The sequence below is a fragment of the Caretta caretta genome, chromosome 16 (genome assembly GCF_965140235.1).
Source record: "Caretta caretta isolate rCarCar2 chromosome 16, rCarCar1.hap1, whole genome shotgun sequence".
Lineage (NCBI taxonomy): Eukaryota > Metazoa > Chordata > Testudines > Cheloniidae > Caretta > Caretta caretta.
The window spans coordinates 24,238,690-24,255,851 of record NC_134221.1 but is presented as its reverse complement, the minus strand read 5'-3'; the positions used below and the strand labels follow the sequence as shown (position 1 = coordinate 24,255,851).

At 42.7% G+C, this 17,162-nt stretch overlaps 1 protein-coding gene across 7 annotated transcripts in view; it reads right to left on the bottom strand.

The window, feature by feature from the left end:
• GAPVD1 (GTPase activating protein and VPS9 domains 1) overlaps positions 1-9,546 on the bottom strand; it is a 63,584-nt gene extending 54,038 nt beyond the window's left edge. For 3 of the 7 annotated variants that reach the window (XM_048822548.2, XM_075120418.1, XM_075120421.1), the window contains exon 1: positions 8,275-8,959. In XM_048822548.2, the coding sequence (XP_048678505.2) occupies positions 8,275-8,309 (35 nt within the window). In that variant the 5' untranslated portion in view covers positions 8,310-8,959. Of the gene's footprint in view, positions 1-2,415; positions 2,551-8,274; positions 8,960-9,435 lie in introns of those variants that run through there. The other 4 variants (XM_048822552.2, XM_048822553.2, XM_075120419.1 and 1 more) reach the window with 3 other exon arrangements.
• Positions 9,547-17,162: the final 7,616 nt, after the last annotated feature.

Below are 17,162 nucleotides of genomic sequence, written 5' to 3'. Positions count from 1 at the left end.
AATGCCCCACACCGATAGTACAAACAATACAAATGCTGCTGGTGAGGAAGCACACCGCTGACCCAAGTAGCAAAGTGTAGACAGGCCAAGTGATGTAATTACTGCAGCGGCTATATGCCAGCATAAGGTAGGTCAACAATTTTGTAGACATGTCCTTATGAAAGTAAAGGAATGCATCTGATAGGTATGGCATGTCGGAAGGCTTCAAACTACTGCATAAAGAAACGTTACTAAATACTGCAAGTGACCAAATTAACCAACTCCAATTCAGCAAAAAGAGAAGCACGTGAATAACAATGTCAATAAATGACTGTGCTCAGTCTCACTTTCACTGCTCTAAATACAAATATTAGGAATACAGCCTGCTCAAACACCCAATGTGATGTTTCACTCCCTATTCTTTATGAAAATATGCTTATGAAATGAATATGACATAACTGATATATACTTTATACAAGATGGCTCATGTAGGGTACCATTGGAAAGGTTATGATTTACTGAATGTGATTATCCAATGTGTGTGCGTGTATCATTTCTGTATCTGAAGTTAGGAATATTGACTATGTATCTGTATTTCATACATGTTACTTTGGGTGTCACCCCCAACTAGCCCTTCAGGTACAACAATGGAAAATCCAGACAGGGCTAATGGCCTATTAGCAAAGACAATGGATGTGAAAGAGCTTAGTCTTCCTGTGGATGCTCCAGACAGCCTACGAGTAATGGCTGCCAGAGTCCTCCAGAGACTTGGTCTGAGTCACCTTGTACTGGATCCACCCCTTGGAATGCCAGTGTTCTTCCACTGGAAAACAAAGGGTTCCCACCATACACAAGAGCAATATAAGGCAGGGGAGTGACATCATCATGGTTCTCCTCTGCCTCCCCATCCAAAGAGACACTGAAAAACACCTGGAAGCAAGAACTGAACTGAGGGGAGAAGGGCTGACAGGGTGTCCAGACTGTGAGTGGAACTACCTGAAGTCTCAAGCTGCAGGCCAGCGTAGCTGCCTTTCAAGACTTTCTGTAATCTACCTGTGACAATATTTAGGGAGAGAAATTACTATTTGTAACCAATTTCTTTAATGAAACAAGCTTCGTATGTGTGTTTTGTTTGCTTAGTCATCTACTTTGTTCTGTTTGCTAACTCTTTAACCAGTTAAAATTCACCTTTTGTAGTTAATAAACTTATTTCTTGTTTATCATATAACCTCATTTGTGCAATTCATAATTGGGGGGGTAAGCAGCTATACATACCTTCCTCCACATTGAGGGAGGGGGTGGATTTCATAATATACCTTTGGGCCTGCACTCCAAGGGAGGTGGACACCTGAGTGCTGGGGCAAGTCCCTTAAGCTGAGGCTTCCCAGAGCTGATCTCAGTGTCTGTATCGTTCGGCAGTTGGGTGTGGCCCTGCCTGTGTGTATGCTGGAGGAGGCTTAATAGCCTGGTTCAGCAAGATAGGTAAAAAGGGGGCCCTGGCTGGCAGAACAGGCGGGTTCAGTGATATCCCAGCACATCAGGTGGCACCTTAAGGGATCCAACCCGTCACACCCAGCTACTGTGAATACTTAAAAAAAAAAAAAAAAAAAAAAAGAGACAAATCAAATAAAGTTCCTCCCTTCATACTTATCTAAAGAAATCATTATGAGCAAACAATTTTATGTCCTGTAACCTTCCTGTACTGGAGAGCAGTTCAATTCACTCCAGGATTCAGGACAAGAACTTTAAAGAATGTTCTTATTAACTTCTGTGGAATACAAAAGGTCATGATTGCCCAACTGTGTTAGCTTATAAGTGCTCATGAAATCACGTTATGGTCCCAGACAAAGAACCTATCGATTTGAATAGGTGAAAGATTATTTACAGTTGTCCAAAGGACAAAAGTTTATAAAATCCAGATATTTAAATAACTTCTGTGACAAACAGAAGTTTAAATTCCATGTGGCTGAAAAAACAATAGAATTTAAGCGAATACCTGGATTTTTCATATTAAATTCCTGCTATCTCCATAATTTCAATGTAGATACGCTGAAGTGGTTTTTTGGTATTGCAGCTGTAAATTATCATGATTAATGTTAATAATATACAACACATCATGATGCTCTTGGATAGCATGAGCTGAAATATGTTTTGGCATACCTGACTGACATGACATTTGACAACTGTTGTCACAACATAAGAAAAAGGGGATATGGTGCTTAGATACCAACGTGATAAATGCCTAGGACAGACAGATAAAAAGCAATAAAATCCTAAAAACCACTATATTGAATTAGATGACTGAAAATTTAACCAATGCTTACTAAGAAATACGTCTGATTTTGTATTGCAATGTAAAGAAACAACCAGCTCTATAAAATACTTCTGTGCTTCACTAAAATAAGGCATTAAACAAAATTCATAAGGATTATTTACCAAAGTGGTAAAGATCATTAGTAAGTTATAGTTTTCCTTTTCTTCTCTCTTGGAACATTTCTTGCTTCAGGTTATTTTTTTAGCATGGAGCCCACACAGGATTCAGCTTCCATAGCAAGTTTGGACAGGTCAAATCTAGGCAGGGCAAACCAAGACAAAATTGAACCATTCCATCAAACTGAAAAATATCTCCTAAGCAAGCTTGCTTGGTTTCCCTGCAAATTTGTCCCACATGAAAACATAAAATGTTTCCTGTGTCATTAACATTTACAGTAACAGCTAAAAAGCAACAGAATTTGGATTTAAATAAATGGCATGTGTCTCAAAGAGTTAGCTAAAAAGTTAAAAGCTGAAAATTTCATTTGTAAACAAAAGACAGCTAAATAAATTATATGAACTGAGTTCTAAACTTTAAAAACCAGCATCTCAAATTTTCAAACCTCTTCTTCAACAACAGACTAACCCAACTTTGCATTATAAATTTACCTGTGCCCACTGGCTTCACTGCAACACTGAATGTATTGTCTATTCAACAGGATTACTATTCCTGGGCACAATTTAGCACAACCAGTATCAGAATATAGTGGTGTTTGTAATCAAGTGTGTCCACATTAGTGTGGTAAAACAAAAAACTACCTGGTGACCTTTCGCATACATTTCCTATAGGCAAAAAGGCAAATGTCTTCCTCCTTTACCAACCACACACTACATTTTTAGTTTAGTTTCATCACCCTACCTCAGGAGTTTCTTTTTTTGTTGTTTTTTTTTAAAGTGAGAGAGAGAACAACATATCTATCTAAACAATGTTTTAAAATCCAGAAAGCATACTTTCTTTAACAGAAGGCTAAATGTCTATACATGGTGCTTACATTCACATCTATCTCCAAGGTTTTTCTTACAGAATAGATGCTTGGTTTTTCCAAAGTATTGTCTTCGGTGGAAGCCTCAACCCATCTTGAAATCTAGGCTAATAATAATTTATAGTTTAAACTCTGAGGTGGGATTTTTTTTGTGCGAGGTAGGAAGTCCCTTAATTTTCAAAAAAAGGAGTATTTGTGGCACCTTAGAGACTAACCAATTTATTTGAGCATAAGCTTTCGTGAGCTACAGCTCACTTCATCAGATGCATGTAGCTCTCAAAAGCTTATGCTCAAATAAATTGGTTAGTCTCTAAGGTGCCACAAGTCCTCCTTTTCTTTTTGCGAATACAGACTAACACGGCTGCTACTCTGAAACCTTAATTTTCAGGATCCCTTTACAGAGTACATCGATCATTTGATGGATGGACTTATACAGTGTAACACTATGTCTACACTGCACACCTTTTACGGCGGCATGTAAATACATACACTGTTTGCCCCCCATGAAGTGGATAAACACCAGTGTAGATAGGAAAGGAGTACTTGTGGCACCTTAGAGACTAACCAATTTATTTGAGCATGAGCTTTCGAGGCTCACGAAAGCTCATGCTCAAATAAATTGGTTAGTCTCTAAGGTGCCACAAGTACTCCTTTTCTTTTTGCGAATACAGACTAACACGGCTGTTCCTCTGAAACCTGTCAGTGTAGATAGGAAGGCACTGCTTGGGCAAATAAAGGTATGCCTGAAGACTGTGGGTATATACCCTACAGGATTCTCTGCAGCCCAAGCAGTGCCTCCCACATCTACACTATTTTTAACAGCTGCCTCCAGCTGACGGAGCCTTTCATTGACATGGGTAATAGCTACACTCTCTTGTGTGGATGCAACTTGCTTTTCATTGCTGCATGTTTCTACACTAACCCTACCCACTGCTGACACTGAGGGGCAGTGTAGACATAGCCATTTTTTCAGATGACTCATTTTGTGCTGCAAAAACTAAGAAGTGAGGATATTACTAGAAAATGATCATTAACCCAATAGCTTGAACATTCTTACTTAAGGCATTGTCTCTCTTCTTATGTCATCCTACCACACTTGCAACAGCAAATATGCACAAGTTGGAATCCCTTGGATTTAAGAGAAAGGAGGCTGCCAATAGGTTGTTTTCCATGAGCAGCTTGCAACCTCCTCTCCCTGGTCCAAAGCATCCCAGGTCTGTTGAGCATCAAGGCACACTGCAGTGCATACCTATTTGCCAAGACCTCTGGAGTAAGAGGAACTTGATAGGGGTTAAGGATGGTGTGATGGTTGGGAATTCAGGGTTATTAGTTGCTAGCATTATCTGCCTCTAATTTATGTCAAACGCACCTACTGTTTTAAGAATGGCATCTTTTTATATTTCATGATGTCATCACACACAAACAGGTAGTTGTGGGGAATTAGTCCCTTTCTCCAAACATTTTTTTTACTTATTAATAAATAAATAGTATCTGCGAAATGTAAACAAACACCATGAAGGCTTTAGGTTTGATAACAGTTAAAAACAGATAAACTTAAGATTGTCTATATTTACAAGAGGAGACACAAACTTTCAGACTCCACAATTGCTAGCTTAATCCCAGAGGATCACTTTCACCTACTCAAAAAACCAAAAAGAATAAAAAACCCACTTCAAAACCACATTTGTAAACATACCATTTTCACGGGTTACTTAAATTTACAGAGAAAAACAAAAGTTCACAAGAAATATTTGACAAGGGGAAGGCAGGTGAACTTTTAGACAAACATTACAAAACTGTTTACTGAAACCACATCAAACTTTATAACTCTGAATACCACATGCCACTACATTTAATTTTTTCATGACATAAGCAAAAAAACAAACAAAAAACACTACAATTGTCTGTTTCTTAAGTAATAACAAAGACAAGAGATGCTAAAAATGGCCATTAATAAAGGGTCAGCAATATCTTCCTTAATAATATATTTCTAATGTGTATACATGATTATATTTTTAGGACATTTTACTAAGTGACGCTCTCCCCAAAAAATAGAAGAGATTGGGAGTGTCTTAAAGTTATGAAGCAAAGAAGGGCTTATTTCACATTAGCAGGATTCAGCATCTGCTGGAAAGAGAAACTATATTTATATACAATCTCTTTAAAAGTGTGTATTTGCAAATAGGCTGTATATAACAAAATGTTAAAATAATTTTTCATATAGGAAGGTTGTTTTCATGTCATGCAAATTTAGGTCCCTATCCTGTAAGCTATTTTGCATGGGTGGCCACTGAAGTCAGTGCGGCTCTATGCGAGCACTGGGGTCTGCTCACGTGGAACAGCATGCAGGATCACTGTGAATTAATGTGACTATATCCTCAGACACACACAATAAAAGCGATCTATTTTCCCAGCAATGTTGTGAAAATTAACCCCTGTAACGGGATTGGCACCCACCGCAAGTGCCCTCTTCTGGTTGGGCACGTCTGTGTTCTTTAGTGCTGGTGACCCCTTTTGGTGGTTCTCAGGCGGGTTTGTCAGCGACACAGTGCTCCAGCTGAGTCACACTGTCTGCATATTAACCAGCACAAACCCCTTTCTGATATATGGTCCACTGGGGCCAATCTCAGTACCCCTCTGATGGTGTCTCTCTCTCTAGCCATCCCTGGGCTTTGGTCTTTAAGTAGTCCAGCCCTGGTATGGGGCTATATCGCCAGGGCTTCCTCCCTGGAGACACTATCTTCCAGTAGCCCTCCCCAGGCTGAGTTCTTACTCATTCCTAGCAACCAACCAGGAGCTCCCTCAATGCTCCCTCGGTCCCTGCTAGCAAACTGTCCGTGGCCCTGCAGCTCTTCCAGGCTGCCAGGCCTGCAGTTCTTTCTTGGAGGACCTCTTCACTGCTCTTTCCCTGCGATGGATGTGGCAGAACCCTGAGGCCTCCAGCAGGGGGTCTTTGGGCCCAGTCCACTCCATCACAAACCCCTTTGAGAGTTTTGTATTGCATTTTGAGAATTGGAAGTAAACGGTGATTTAAAATATCCAATTAGGCTGAAATATTTAAGGACTATGAAATAGGAAAATAAAAGTATTGTGACAGACCCAGTTTCTACTGTACAAGGCTAAGTATTAAAAATGTTGAATTATGAGATCTTCTTGAAGAGGTTTGTAACTTGGAACAGGAAGATGTACAAATGAGTACCATCCTGCAGTCCTACCAGGATGCCGGGCACAAAGCAGGGAGATCTTAAGTGGGCAAGGTTTCTTTAAGAAAGCATTCAGTGAGGGACGAGTTCTGATGCAGGCTTCACATTAAAATTAGTAAGAAAGCCCATAATGATATAAAGAGGTACAGGTTGAATCAGGAGTCCCCTTTAAGGAGACTGATGTAGGCAGACTGGCTAGACAGATAGGCAGTTGTCACAGTCTGATTAAAGAAGATGCAGATAAGGGGGAGCGTCAAACAGATTCTCACGCTTTGTCTACACTGGACTTTTGTCAGTATAACTTTTGTCCTTCAGAGGTGTGAAAAAAAAACACACCCCTTCCCCCGAACAACAAAAGTTTTACCGACGAAAAGCACCAGTGTGAACAGTGCTTTGTCGGCGGCAGAGCTCTCTCCTGCCGACAAAGAGGCTACACTGCGCATCTTTTAGAGGCATGGCTGTAGCATAAGAATGATCATATTGGATAGACCAAAGGTCCATCTAGCCCAGTATTCTGTCTTCCGATAGTGGTCAATGCCAGGTGCCCAGGAGGGAATGAACAGAAGAGGTAATCATCAAGTGATCCAATCCCCGTCACTCATTCCCAGCTTCTGGCAAACAGAGGTTAGGGATATCATCCCTGTCCATCCTGGCCAATAGCCATTGATTATCTAGTTCTTTTTTGAACTCTGTTATAGTCTTGGCCTTCACAACATCCTCTGGCAAAGAGTTCCACAGGTTGACTGTGCATTGTGTGAAAAAAACACTTCATTTTGTTTGTTTTAAATCTGCTGCCTGTTAATTTCATTTGGTGACCCCTAATTCTTGTGTTATGAGAAGGAGTATGTAACACTTCCTTATTTACTGTCTCCACATCAGTCATGATTTTATGACCTCTATCATATCCCCCTTAGTCGTCTCTTTTCCAAGCTGAAAAGTCCCAGTCTTATTAATCTCTCCTCATATGGCAGCTGTTCCATACCCCTAATGATTTTTGTTGCCCTTTTCTGAACCTTTTCCAATATATCTTTTTTGAGATGGGGCAACCACATTTGCACTCAGTATTCAAGATGTGGGCGTACCATGGATTTATATAGAGGCAATATGATATTTTCTGTCTTATCTATCTTAATGATTCCCAACATTCTGTTAGCTTTTTTGACTGCCCCTGCACATTTAGTGGATGTTTTTCAGAGAACTATTCACAATGACTCCAAGATCTCTTTCTTAAATGGTAATAGCTAATTTCAACCCCATCATTTAGCTGTGTCGCTAAAAGGTGCATAGTGTAGACATAGCCTCGGACTCCATCAAAATACGACTGGGCAGTCTTTTCCCAAGGTACTTTTTGACAATAACACATTTATGACACATGAGCTTGATATCTAGCACATTTGTACAGTTAGAAGAAATCACTGTCATTGTTAGAGAGCATGTCTCACAGAAAACTTTGAAAAACATGCTATTTAGAAACAAATTTGTCTCTCTGTCCCATTCTTTAAGAATTAGGATGGCTGTCATAAGAATTCACCTATTTATTTCCCATCTGAAGTCTCTAGAAATGACTGGTACTAAAACCAAAGATGAAGTGAAAACTAATTTCAATTAGGGAACAGAAAAACTCTCAGGACTCTGCCATATTTTCATACAAAGAAAGTAATAAAAAGATCAAATAAATAATGAAAATGGGATGTGTAAAAAGATGCCTAGACAGAATATTTTAAAGTTCTCTGTGAAGGAACAGCAGTTTACAATGTACAAGTCTCTTTTCTGAAGACTCCTGTCCATCTTCTTACCTAGTATACTGAGGTTCACTCTCAAAAACTTTCATACTTGTAGCATAATTAATTCATTCCCTATCATCTTCAGATGGTCTCTCTCACACATAGCAGGCCACAGTTTCATCCATCAAGAGGAAAAAGTGACCAATCCCTGTTAGTAAACAAAGGCTCATATGTTCAGTTATAAAGATCAGCAATTTTAACAGCGCCGTTTTCCTTAATGCCATAAAAGCTGGTCCTATAAAGAAGAATTCAATATCATGACTTAGCAAAGAATAAAGCATTCCATTTGAGCAGGTACATTCCATCAGTAACCAAGAGGTGGGAAAGTCAGGATACTCTTCCACGTAAAGCTTCTTAGTCCATGAATATATCCAAAACTTCTATAGTAAAAGCTACCCACATTCATTCTACAACACCTTGGTACTGTCACAGCGACTTCGCTCAGACAGGGCTATGGTCCCGCAGTACTTCCCTTTGGAATGCCCTGGGAGGGGAAGACTCATTCCTACTTCCAGGACTGCAGTTTGCTAGAGATTGACAGGCCAGGGAACAATGGCTCCTGGGAAGGCAAGAAGCCAAACGGGACCTTGAATGGTTCTGCACCACAAATGCTGAACGTGTCTGAGAAGCTACATTCACCTGCCTAGACACAAAAGCAGCTCCTAAGATTGAATCTGACACCCGTCCCAGCAAATACGTCCCGTTATCGCTCCTGTTTTCCCCTCCCTCTTCCCCCCGCGGCCCCAGGGCGCGGCTCTCCCCAGCACCCCCGGCCCTGCTCGGAAGGGGCGAGCTGCTCTGCCGCGGGGGCCCGCAGCGGGCGGCAGGCCGGTGGCCGGGCCCGGGAGACGGGCTTGGCTGAGGGCACTAGACCGGCACCACAGCCCCGGTGCCCGCGACCTTGGGCCCCCCGCCCCCTTCCCAGGCGCGCGGGGGGGCCGCCGACGCGCCCCCCGCGCGGCGGGCTCCGCGGGGCAGGCGCCGAGCCCGGCGCGGGGCAGGCTCGCAGGCCGCCGGCCCAGGGAGTGGCGGCGAAGAGCAGGCAGCGGCCCGCGGCCCCGGCGCCGCCCCAGCAGGGGGCGCGAGGACTCGGCCTCCGGCCCCAGCGCTCCCCCGGCCGGGGCCGGGGCCGGGGCCGGCAGCCGCCGGAGGGGGAGGGGGAGGGGGCCCAACCTCTGCATGTGCCGCCGCCGCCTCCAGCCGCCGCTCCACCGAGACCCCGCCGCGGCTTGCGTCCGTCTCCCTCAGCGAGAGCGAGCAGGCCCGTCACTGCGCATGCGGCGTGGGGCGCCGGGCCTTCTGGGAGCTGTAGTTCCAGGAGGGGAGCGACGGGCGGGGCGGGGCCGGGGAGGAGCGAGACAAGGGGGACAACCTCGGGCTGCCCTTGGGGGAGACGGGCATAGGGCGCGCCGGCAGGGAGGGCGGCCTGGCAGGGAGCCCCAGCGTGGCACGGGCAGGCAGGCGGTCTGCGCTGTATTTCTGATTTTAATGCTTTGGATGACTGTACTGCATGGGCTGCAGATGCTGGGCCTGCCAAGTGTACTAAACTACATAAAGCTCTTGCTTGCATAAGGAGCATTTATTGTGTTACTTTTATTGTTTATTCATATTAGTACCTAGAGGCCAGGGCCCTTTTGTGCTGGTCAGTGTGCCCCCATTTAGAAAAAGGACAGCCCCTGTCCCAAAGAGCTTGCAATCTAAGTGTAAAACTATAGAAAACAGGTGAGTAAAACACACTGGCGGGGGAAGCTCAAGGGACCAAATTGTACTGGTCACCATCAGAAACAATGGTCATTGGCAAACCATCTACTTAGCCACGACTGATTTTTTTGTAGGCACCACAAAAGAAGAGAGTTGTTTAAGTCAAATTTGTACCCTCTGACAAACGCCTCATAAACGTGCCTGCCTGAGACATATACCTTTGTATCTGTTACTATTCTGATTTTGTAACCATCAGTTCAGGATTTCAATTTCAACTTTTTATTGGACTCCTCATAAATGTAATTAAATATAAAGACTGGGTGTCTCAAAGGAGATCATAAATGTATGAAGTAAAAACAGCAAAAGAAGCTGTAAGTCAGCCAACACGGACAACACCCTGCTCAACTAACAACACTGTCTCAGGATGAAATTGTCCTCAAGTAAGCTTTGAATGCTAGAGCTGAATTTGGTACAGTTCCTATGTTTAGCAGAAGTGTGGCATCTTGTTCTCTAATTCAGATTTGTAAAGAGAAAGGGATTTCTGCTTTTGAAAGTGCAAAGTTGCTGTAGATCCTTGAGACTACATATTTCCTCTTTTTGAAGAACTAATTATATCATAGTCTAGGTTCAAAACACATATGTTTGCTCATATTAATAAGATTCTAGCCAGTATTATTTTCAGTCATGATTCTGTGATGAAAGAACATAAGAAGTACAGTAGGCAATGTTATTTTTTTATTAAATGAAATCATGGTTTAAAGAGAAAAGGAGTACTTGTGGCACCTTAGAGACTAACCAATTTATTTGAGCATGAGCTTTCGTGAGCTACAGCTCACTTCATCAGATGTATACCGTGGAAACTGCAGCAGACTTTATATACACACAGAGAATATGAAACAATACCTCCTCCCACCCCACTGTCCTGCTGGTAATAGCTTATCTAAAGTGATCATCAGGTGGGCCATTTCCAGGAGGTATTGTTTCATATTCTCTGTGTGTATATAAAGTCTGCTGCAGTTTCCACGGTATACATCTGATGAAGTGAGCTGTAGCTCACGAAAGCTCATGCTCAAATAAATTGGTTAGTCTCTAAGGTGCCACAAGTACTCCTTTTCTTTTTGCGAATACAGACTAACACGGCTGTTACTCTGAAACCTGTCATGGTTTAAAGAGAGTCCAGAGTCATTTCAAAGTGATAGTGCTTGAAGGCTAATACAGAGTGGATCTTATCCAGCGTAGATTCAATTTAAAAGATGCAACTAACCTCTGTCCCTGGCCTGAAAGGGGCAGGGAGACTTAAGAGGTTGTAGGCTCATTGCTGATTTTCAGAAGTGCTGAGTACCTTAGTTCCCACAATCCCATTGCAGCCAATAAGAGATCTGGGTGCTCAACACCTCTGAAATTAAGGCCATTAGCCACTAAGGTGGTGTAGCACGGGTGTAGAATCATAGAATATCAGGGTTGGAAGGGACCTCAAGAGATGATCTAGTCCAACCCCCTGCTCAAAGCAGGACCAACCCCAACTAAATCATCCCAGCCAGGGCTTTGTCAAGTCTGACCTTAAAAACCTCAAAGGAAGGAGATTCCACCACCTCCCTAGGTAACCCATTCTAGTGCTTCACCACATTCCTAGTGAAAAGGTTTTTCCTAATATACAACCTAAACCTCCTCCACTGCAACTTGAGACCATTACTCCTTGTCCTATCATCTGGTACCACTGAGAACAGTCTAGATCCATCCTCTTTGGAACCCCCTTTCAGGTAGTTGAAAGCAGCTATCAAATCCCCCCTCATTCTTCTCTTCTGCAGATTAAATAATCCCAGTTCCGTCAGCCTCTCCTTGTAAATCATGTGCTCCAGCCCCCTAATCATTTTTGTTGCCCTCTGCTGGACTCTTTCCAATTTTTCCACATCCTTCTAGTAGTGTGGGGCCCAAAGGTGGACACAGTACTCCAGATGAGGCCTCAACAGTGCCGAATAGAGGGGAACGATCACGTCCCTCGATCTGCTGGCAATGCCCCTACTTATACAGCCCAAAATGCCATTAGCCTTCTTGGCAACAAGGGCACACTGTTGACCCACATCCAGCTTCTCATCCACCATAACCCCTATGTTCTTTTCTGCAAAACTGCTGCCTAGCCACTTGGTCCCTAGTCTGTAGCGGTGCATGGGATTCTTCCGTCCTAAGTGCAGGACTCTGCACTTGTCCTTGTTGAACCTCATCAGATTTCTTTTGGCCCAATCCTCTAATTTGTCTAGGTCCCTCTGTATCCTATCCCTACCCTCCAGCGTATCTACCACTCCTCCCAATTTAGTGTCATCTGCAAACTTACTGAGGGTGCAATCCACACCATCCTCCAGATCATTAATGAAGATATTGAACAAAACCGGCACCAGGACTGACCCTTGGGGCACTCCACTTGATACTGGCTGTCAACTAGACATGGAGCCATTGATCCTACCCGTTGAGCCCGACGATCTAGCCAGCTTTCTATCCACCTTATAGTCCATTCATCCAGCCCATACTTCTTTAACTTGCTGGCAAGAATACTGTGGGAGACCGTGTCAAAAGCTTTGCTAAAATCAAGGAATAACACGTCCACTGCTTTCCCCTCATCCACAGAGCCAGTTATCTCATCATAGAAGGCAATTAGGTTAGTCAGGCATGACTTGCCCTTGGTGAATCCATGCTGACTGTTCCTGATCACTTTCCTCTCCACGGAGTGCTTCAGAATTGATTCCTTGAGGACCTGCTCCATGATTTTTCCAGGAACTGGGGTGAGGCTGACTGGCTTCTAGTTCCCTGGATCCTCCTTCTTCCCTTTTTTAAAGATGGGCACTACATTAGCCTTTTTCCAGTCATTCGGAATCTCGCCTGATCGCCATGAGTTTTCAAAGATAATTGCCCATGGCTCTGCAATCACATCCGCCAACTCCTTTAGCACCCTTGTGTACTACCCTTGTGTGAGACAAAGCTCGGGAATTTTTAAAATTCTATTTTGAACTTTTTTTTGTTTTTGTAGGTAAGAATGCCTGTTCACAACTGAGCTATATAAATGCATACTTGGATCAGACTGAGAACACCGCACACCAGCGTCCCTAGACTGACCAGAAACACTGAGAGGAAACCAACTGATCTCTAACAGAAGAGTCTTTGACCTCTTTCAACAGTTAAGAAGCCACAGATCAATTGTACATTTGTGAAAATGGTTTTCTGGCTCAAGGAGGAGTGTCAGAAAAGCAGATGTCATGCCAAGATCGTACCTGGCACTGAACAGTTTCAGTAGGCTATGTTTTGGATAGTTCTTACCCTGTAATTACACTGAATCAGACTTCCTGACCTTAGCCTTGTCATTTTTAAGTAATAAGATAAGATGTCTTACTATGTATGACACTTGTAGCAGCAGGACATTTTATCAACCTTCAGTACAAGCTATTGCTCAGGATATACCAAGTCAAGCAATAAACCATGTTTAGATACAAGAAGTAAAACACTAAACTCCCGTTGTTTGTATGCAACAATAGCCATGCTACTGTTCTGTTACTTATTGCAGCCTATAAATAGATCAGTTTATCTGGAAATTGAAAAATTTGAAGAGTAGCTGAAACTACAAGCAAACAATTGTGTTTACACATTAAGCCCATAATGGATTTTACATATTTTACATATACAAATTTTGGATTTTACCTTTTTATTCATATAAAAATAATTATTGATTTAAAGCAATTCTCCCTTCAATTTCTAATGGAGGGAGGTATCTAGGCACTATTTACATAATTGAAATCCATAATGAATCATGTTTGAAGTAGGACCTAACTGCTTCACTTCCCTCATCTCTTAGCCACTGGTGACCGTTATCCAGGAGACTGTTGCTACGCTCTCCCATTGATTCAGGATTGGAAAAAAGCCTGTGCAAAGAGATGGGTCATGCATTGTTATCTAAATACTGTATATAAAGGCTTTGTTTCATCCTGATTTCTACTTTAGGAAACTCCACAGACTATTTGCTGCACTTCCCATCTCTATTGTTTTACTATGGGAGACTGTCCTGGTCAATCTAGCTGTCACAGCAGAGAACAGAGGGAGAGATAGTCTCTGAGATAGTTTGGTCTTAGCCCATCAAAGGCTTTAAAGATCAAAACTAACAGTCTTAAGCAGGACTTCAGGACTATACACTACTTTGTGACTTGGTGATCAGATGCCCTCAAAATCCTCTCTCATTCCTGCTAATATAAGCTTCATCTTCTCCAAATTTAACTTGACCCACCTGTCTCATCTGGTTTCCAATTTCTTTCACACACAGTGGTTTGGGGCGGAGGCCCTGAGATTTGGCCATGAAGATATCACTAGAGGTCCTGGTGAGAGCAGTTTCAGTGTGGTGGAGAGGGTCAAACCCAGGTTGGAAAGGATCCAAGATGGAAGTGGAAGAAAGAAACTTTAGGTGATGAATTGGGAGGAACTAGGAAGAAGGAAGTTGGGGCAGTATTTGGGGAGGCTGGTGGGTGGGGTCAAGGGTGTTTGTTTTAGGATGGAGATGCTACGGTGTGCTTGCGTTCTGCATGAGTATGAGGATCATAAAGACAGAGAGAGATTAAGGATGAGATTGGAGGTAAAGGAAATGAGCTGAAGTAGGACAGCAGGCAAAAGACTATGGTGTTGGTGATTGGAGAGAAAGAGAAGGGTAATAATGGGGAGAAGGAGAGACAAGGTACGTGATGATGGATCTAGTCCATCTTCTCTTTAAAAAGTAGGCAAGATTTTTTATGGAGCTGGAGGAGGCAGAGATAAGAGAGGGTTTGAAGAGGGAATCAAAGGTGGTGCATAGGCAGCTGGAATTATATAGTCAAGGAGAATGGAGAAGTAGTGTGGCTTGGCCAAGAGGATGAAAGACCTGAAAGAGGATAACTTTGCAGTGAAGAAAGTTTACATGATCATGGGACTTTCTCCAGAAACATTCAGCAGACTGGGAGAAAGAGCAAAGAAAGAGGATGGGGAAAGTTATCCAATCAGGATGGATTCTGAAATAGGAGAGAGGGGCAGAGAAGTGGAAGGTGATGGAAAGAGTGCTGTGGATAGATTCAGTGACTGAGTCAGTAAAGGGTGGGGGAGGAAAGAAGGGGGTTTTACAGCTTTTCGTTTTTTATTATTTTACATTTCAGTGGTTGCTAAATTCTGTGCATCTCCAGAGAATATAAATCTGTGACTACCAAGTCTCCAGGGGGGAATGAAATTTCACCAATGATCTGTCTTTTTTTGATTAACCACTATTTGGATAATATCCTCTAATATCCTGGGATCGACAGGGCTACAACTACACTGTATATTTGGATAACAGACATTTTACTAAGATGCAGAGTTGTCAGGCTAGGGTAAGGGATGTAGAGCACAGAAGCAGCATCTTCAATTCAGGTAAGCAAGTGGCATGGAGTGGTTTAAATCCTGACATACAGTAAAGTGTAAGATTTAGGTCAGCCAGATCACATGACTGATGATATTTGAAGTCACTGTTCCTGTAGTTGTATGCTTTGTGCCTTTTCATCCAATACATTCCAATTTCTCAAGATGCAGTCTGATTTTGATAGGTTTAAATAAATAATAACTGCTCAGCTTCTGATAGCTAGAGTCTAAAAGACTCATCAGACCAAGAACTAGTTATTTCTTCCCCATTTGAAGGAGTTGAGGATGTGGAAACTCGTCCTATTAGAACTTGTCAAAGTTTGACTCAGAATCACAGTTTATCAGACCACTCTGTTTTATTAGCAAAGCTGCTCTGCTAATACATTTAGAAGTGAGCCCCCCGAGTGGGGCTTGTGTCTTTTAATTTATACAGTTTTTTGGAGAGCAAGTTACAGAGAAGTTACAGACAAAAGAAGAAAAAGATTTTAGTCACCACCCTTCGAGATTCCTGAGAACAGTCACGTATCTTCAATTACCTGCCACCCTTAACAATCTCCTTTAACAGCTTCCAGTTAACTTAACTAATTGCCCTTCACACCTTCCATTCTGATGCCTGCTTCTTAGACGTGCTGGCTCTATCTTAATTGCTTCTCCATTCAAAAGCTAACTGTCCCTACGTGTGCTCCCTCAGATACTTTGTAACATGTTTTGGCATGCCCTCTCATATACAATGTATCCAGCATGTCCCCTTATGCAACGTTATACTTCCACAATCCCCCCTTTTGGTCAAGGCTATGCCCATGACCAATGACTTACTGGATTCCATACATCAATCGTTCTTTTTCATTACTTTCACTGGTGACATTTAACAACATTAGATTAGCACTCTGGTTAGGGGTAACCTGATGGATGGTGTGTCTTGTGCAGTTTTGGATACAACAAGAAATCAATTGAAAACACACAAAGATTATTAGGATTCCAAATAGGATAGTCAGGATTCCTTGAAACAACCAGTTTCCCAGACTAGAGAAATTGAATAAGTTACTTATCCATTTCCACAAGGAACTTGGTTCTTCATGGGGAAGGTATGCAATTTGCTCCAGATGGCTAGCACGATTTATTACCTCATTAGTATTATCAGGTATGTATACACAGCATTCTGTTCCAATTAGAGCACAGGTCCCTCCTTTGGCTGCCAGTATTATATCTAATGCCCGACGGTTTTGGAGCGCCACTTGTCAGACCGCTCCTGCTTCTTTGGCTAGAGCTTTTAAGCTCTCTCCTGTTTCATTGGCCATGATCTCAACCACCACTTGTAACCTTAAAAGCCTTTTTGCATGGTGGATTACCCCCCCTACTGGGACTAAAGAAATGCCAACAGCTTCTTCCCAAGTTAGGGGGCTTATGTTATCCACATACCATTTAGCATCTGGCAAGTCCCTCCTTTTTTGCCTGAAATTACGGAGGTGATTTCGTGGGAGGGATTGAAGCACCCGGAGTTGTGGGAAAAGCTGAGCAGGATAACAGATACCTGACCAATTTGCTGGTAACACAGTGTAAGCATTTTCCCCACAAACCCAATGATGTCCCATTAAAGCTGGGAAGGGTTGACTGCAACCCTTTGACATGTAAGAATTTACGAAGGAGGAATAGTATCCCCCAAAGGGCACAGGATGATTTTCACTGGGAGAAGAGGTAGCATTCACATGACATTTGTAGATGGTGCTGTTTTTCTCAGAGAGGCTGTAGGGGGAGCAAGAGATTGAATCTTTGGTTTGATCCCAGGTTGAGAGGAAGTTTAT